Genomic DNA, 6,000 nt, shown 5'->3' with positions numbered 1-6,000 from the left:
CTAATCCCAATGCATAGGATTTTTATTTTATTTTATTTTATACAATATATAAATTTTACTCTATTCTAATCTAAGTATATATGTGTGCAAATTAAGCTTGTGGGGACTATGGCCCAAAATAACAGGTTGGGCCTTGGACCCGTCCAAGGACACAGCCCATCTGAGGAGTTAACATAGCTTAAGTAACTCACGTTAAACATCGCTGGAAACAAAAAGAACAAGTCCGAGGAGGAATTTCTCCTCGGACACTGAAAATCCGAAGCGAAAGGACATCCCAAGCGCTAAAGCCCATCCCCTAAATACATGAAAAGGAAGGAAATACAAAATATCTAAACAAAAACTGGTACCGCCACATTGAATGCACTACAGCTACTCTCCTGGCCGCATTAATGTGGAGAAAACCCCTGAACAGTACTGCCTTGGCTACCGCAACTCATAAAGAGCTGAAAGAGGTGTTTGATGGGACAGACGTTCAAGTGGAGGTTTGGATAGTCGACAAGTGTAAAGCCCAGATGACAGGAAAATGCCTATATAATGTGTAAAAGCCCCCATAAGAGGGGGACGAAAAAAAGGAGGAGAGAGGAGGGTAACATGCAAAGGAACCCCACTACATTGATTCGTATATACAAACTTAGTGTTTAGCTCTAGGAGATCGCGTGATCTTTCAATATAATGGCTTTTATTCTTGTTCGTGTGTTACTTCATTCCATGCAATGCCCCGTTTAACTTACTAAAACCTAGTTCTTTGATCCATACTCTACAAAAAACTCATTGTGTTTGGCTCTTTGGACCAAGACTCACAAAATAGAGGTTTGGGCTCCAAAATCGTGTCCCTACAAAGCTCCTTCCTTAAAACTTGAACCTCGACTCTTTCCCCCCACACCCTACAAACACTGATATTTGTGGAGTGATTATCACGCCAAGAATTGACAGTAATAGGAAAGTTTATATACATAATTTTTACTCAATAAACGAGTTGTTTGATAGTTGGTATGCTCATCTATATTTGATGGTGTTAATAGTGGTACTACCATTGCATTATTTTTAGGTCAAGACTTAGTTACAATACTTAGGTGCTGTTCCTTCGATTCACCTCTTAAAATTCTGCCGTGTGGACTTTTCTTCATAAGATAGAAGTGTAATTTTTAGTAAACAATCATTACATCGGCCATTTGTAAAATAAAATAGTTTGTCACTTTAACATTTTTCTATATTTACTCTACATCAATCCCAATGCAAAGGAAAGTTTAATATATACATAATTTTTCCTCACATATATTATATTGCTAATATATGGAATTCAATAATTATGATCATTATTTATATTAATAGATATTTATTATGATTTGTTTATATATGAAATTATGTATTCTAGCATTAGATGTTATTATATAGAAAAATTCTACAACTTCAACATTTTACAACACTTTCATAACAAATTATAAATGGTAAGTTGTTATTGGTTCTAATTTGAACTTACCATTAAAATTACTTTTTTGCTACTAGTAACAACCAATAATAATCTGCTACTTAAAATTTATTCTAAAAAATGTTGTGAACATAATATTTCTCTCTTTTGTAGCAGTTATATATTTGTGCTGCAGTGGGGACACAAGTGAAACAACCTTGTGACAGTGGTTTGTTTGGTGTATGTAGGATTCTAATAGCCCACTAACCACAACAACTCCTAAACTCTCAATCACGGTTTTTATTTTTTATTTTTTATTTTTTTAACTTTTTTTTTTTTTTTTTACAATTTGTTTTGTATAGGATTCTACAGTCCACTACCCACAACTTCTCGTAAAATCTCAGTCACGGTTTTTCTTTTTTTCTTAAAATATATATATCTATCCTAAAAATTAGGACACACTATCTCCATTTGAAAATATCTCACTAGTCTCTTTTAAAGTTTCTCTGCACAGCCTTTTATATTGTCTCTCCATTCATTCCAACACTCATTTCTCTTTGCTGCTAGAGTCTATCTTTGGTTTTTTTTCTTTATGAAATTTACAATTGTAGTTGTCGTACTTAGTTTACTATGTTAACAATTATGAATTTTTTCCCTTTTTTTTAAAAAATTATTTTTTATGAACAAGTAGCGAGTAGGATTGCATTGCTATTGGAGTCCAATATGCTATATAGGAAGTAAAGATGAGACTGTGAGGGTTTGGAACATGTCTTGGTAGGATGTTATCTTCTTTTTATTTTGTTTTTTTTTATTATATTTCATTTTATTACTTAATTTTGGTTGAAACATTGATAGTTTTAAAGTCAAATATAAAACAAAAATCATTAACACCAAATATCCGAGTTGAAAGAAGTTTGAAACAAAATGCAGCTTCTTTAACTTCATTGAATTTTACTACATCTTTGGTGTTATCCAACTGCTCCCACAACAACTGACACAGGTCTATAGGAACTTCAATTACTGTGATAGAAAACTTCCTTTGTTCTTTCTGTGAAAGCTGAAAGGTGGCCACAAAAATAAGCATCTTCCCCTTGGTAGTAATCATACTGTCATCACTATAAGAAAAAAGCTATTTTGCAACAAAGTTATTGCAACAAAAAGACATTATGGTGGCAATAATTAAACATAAATATGTGTATATTCCTTTTTGTTGCAATAAGGACTACTAATATATTGCATCAGTATTTTATTTGTTGCAATAACTTACTGTTGCAATAGACTTTTCCCAATTTCAAATAACCCTCCCTTTCTAGCATGCGCACAAAATATCTAAGTCGACCTTAGTGTTTAAATTAGAGAGTGAGTTTAGGGTTTGGACTTTGGAGAGGAGAACATTATACAATCATGTAGCTTCCTAAAATGAGTAGCAACCAATATTCCTGTTAACTGGGCAATCCATAAATTAGTGTCACACAATATTAGTCAGGCTATTGTTGAAAGTAATGCTTAGATTGGTGTAGATGCTATTAATGGACCATCCATAGCAATTCCATGGAGGATCTAGGTTCTATGTTCAGACACTACTAAGTTGGCAGTTCTTTGTCAATCTATTCAGTTCAAATGGGCTCCTAGAGAGGCAAATCAAGCTTCTCATGTTTTGATTTTCTGGTCTCTTAAAAATAAGTACTTACGTTTTTTTTTTTTTTTTTTGTTATTAGCTCTGCCGCTTCTGTTTTTTGTGATGTATTAGTTGTTGAGCAAGCTAAGATTATGGCAGGGGCGGCGCCACCTTAAGGCCAGGGTGGTCCTGGTCCTAGGACCACCCTAGCCTGAATTTATATATATATATATATATATAAATATAATAATTTAAAATTTTTATTAGTCTACCATTTAAAAAAATTTGGAAACACCCTCAGTTTTTTTATGTTAATAAAATTAAATTTTGTTCCATAATTTGTTCTACATTTAGTGGATGAATAATTGTTTGGTTATGTACATTGAAAGAGACGTAGTTTGTAGTATTGATAATGAAATTATCATGCAATGACTTTAAAATATGAAAACTCGTAGAAAGCAATTGTAAACTTTATGTATTTACGTATTTTTTTATTATTGTTGTTGTCAATATATGAATTTCTCTTTTTATTAGATTATATAATTTATACTTCTTAAAAAATACCCTAAAAAAATTCTTAAAGCCACCACTGGATTATGATTTCTAGTTTGTAGTTCTTGTTCTTTGTTTTTTAGTTTGTAGTTACTGTTCCTTTGTTAATAAGATCCGTTGATTATCAAAAAAGAAAGTTATGACATTAAAAGAGATTGAGATAATCCTCTCAAAAAATAGTAACAAATTGAAGAAAGGTCCACGTGTAGGACTTGGAGCAAGTCAGCAAACTGACCCTGTTATAAAAAGCAAACTAGTTCTATCTTTTCTCTCCCAAAAGAATAAAAGAAAAAAAGAAGAAGCAGACCGAGTAACTAGCGAGTTCGGACGCCAGAGGGAGAGAGAGGAAAGGGTAAAGATTCACCTGTGGTGTGTGCCGGATGTGTTGCTTTATCTGCGGAGCCTAGGGGCGCCGTCTGTGACTATGTGATGCTGTAATTTTTTTAATGATAAATAAAGAACAACAGGCCCTCCGTCAAATTCAAAGTAAGTAAGTGAATTTTTTTTTTTTTTGGTTATGAGAAGGGAGCAAAAATTACAAACTTTTTTCTTCTTTTATTTTTATGTAAAATTGTTAAAATAACATTTAATTACAGTTATATACTTATATATACAATCAATCACTAATTGGATCGGATTGTAAGTTTGTAACCCTGTATTGAATTTCAGAATAATAGAATAAAATTTCAGCTTGCGCCGTCCTATCATCATCATCATCAATAATTCAACATGGCGAGCGCAAATCTTCCAGAAAGCTTGGTGGAAGACATCCTGTCAAGGCTTCCCGTGAAATCTCTGAAGCGATTCACGTGTGTAAACAAGTCATGGTCTACTCTTTTCCAAAACCCAGGTTTCATTGCCAAACACCACCGTCATTTTTCTCAAAAAAACCCAACTCTTCTTGTCAGTCATCGAGAACTTATCACCAAAAACACTGTCTTGTCTTCGCACCCTGTTTCTAATGATAATGGCAGTCTTGATCTCAATCTGGAAACCCCTTTTTTCAATGATGACATGCAGGAACTGAACATATTGGGTGCCTGCATCAACGGGGTAATTTGCCTCTACGATCGTCCCTTTCTGATTTCTAATCAACATCCCAATGATGATCTCTACCGCATAGCCTTATGGAATCCAGCAATCAGAGAATTCAAGGTCCTTCCCACACGTCATGTTCATTGTCCATCTCACGTGGACTACACATATGAAGGTTTTGGATTTGGTTATGATCACAAATCTAACGACTTCAAGGTGGTTAGAATCGTCTCATTTTGGGATGATTCAATTGTAGGACCAGACCGTCCTCCTCTAGTTGAGGTTTACACACTAAGTACTGATTCTTGGAGGCAGATTGACACCGTTTTAGATGCTTCAATCTTAAGTGATCCTTGTAAATCTGAAATATACTTGAATGGAGCTTATCATTGGTTGGCTTATCGCAGCGAGCAACCTTGGCCACACGGTGATACTGAGCTTATTATATCCTTTGACATGAGCAACGAGGTTTTTCAAATAATAAAGATGCCAGAGTTGGAAGATGTTTCTGGCATGATTCTGAAAAATTTTTCTGTGTTAAATGATTGTCTTGCTTTGATTTTTTATAGTGCAGAAGAGACTGTGACGGCGAAAAACTTTGATATATGGATGATGTATGAATATGGGGTCAAGGAGTCTTGGATCAAACAATTTGTAGTAGGACCATTAGTTGGAATTGAGAGGCCATTAGGATTTGCCAAGAATGGTGAGCTTCTTTTGGTGGGTAACAATGGACTGGTAGTTTTGTATAACTTTGGTTCTGGAGAAACTAAGAAACTTGAAGTTGGAGGGCTTCCAGACTCGTTTCATGCATTGCAGACTATAGCTTATGTGGAGAGTCTAGTTTCAATCACAAGTAGAATTGTGTTTCAGAATTAGAGTTCCTGGGTTCCTAATTATTTGTATACCATAGGTTTTGCCTTTTTAATTTCATTTTTGCATTATTGTTTTTTATGCATTGGAATTGTGATAGAATTTTGGGGGATCGAAATTATGTGAAAATTTTTTTTATTTATCTAGCATTGTTTATATTGCGAAAATCTGTGCTACTCGTGATTTTTGGTCAAACTAGAGTTGGATTTATTTAAGCAATTGGGTAGACTTTTGTGCATAACATTTCAACTATTACTTGCTCTCTCAATAAGACCCAGTTTGATTTGGGTGATTTTGGTAGAGATATAAATGAGGGAGAGAAAAGTGAAGAGAAAACAATATTTTGGTGTGTTTCATTAGAGAAGAAAATGGGAGTGAAAACTGATGGGACATGGGTGCCTTCTCCCCGAACCCCCCAAAATGCAATCTTCCCAAAATAGGTAGAAAATTGGGGAGAAAAGGTAAGGGACAAGAAGTCCCCTTGTGCAAAATTGTCTTCTATTTCTTCTCATTG

The 6,000-nt window shown here is 34.3% G+C and overlaps 1 protein-coding gene across 1 annotated transcript; it reads left to right on the top strand.

Annotated features, from left to right (window-relative positions):
* The first annotated feature begins 3,871 nt into the window (after positions 1-3,871).
* On the top strand, positions 3,872-5,556 carry LOC126715012 (F-box/kelch-repeat protein At3g06240-like). Its single transcript, XM_050415440.1, has 2 exons — positions 3,872-4,064; positions 4,248-5,556. Exon 2 carries the CDS (start codon positions 4,308-4,310, stop codon positions 5,490-5,492), a length of 1,185 nt encoding a protein of 394 aa, XP_050271397.1. The 5' UTR covers positions 3,872-4,064; positions 4,248-4,307; the 3' UTR covers positions 5,493-5,556.
* Positions 5,557-6,000: the final 444 nt, after the last annotated feature.

This window comes from Quercus robur, chromosome 2 (genome assembly GCF_932294415.1).
Source record: "Quercus robur chromosome 2, dhQueRobu3.1, whole genome shotgun sequence".
In the NCBI taxonomy this organism is placed as follows: domain Eukaryota; kingdom Viridiplantae; phylum Streptophyta; class Magnoliopsida; order Fagales; family Fagaceae; genus Quercus; species Quercus robur.
This window is presented reverse-complemented; position numbering and strand designations above follow the sequence as displayed.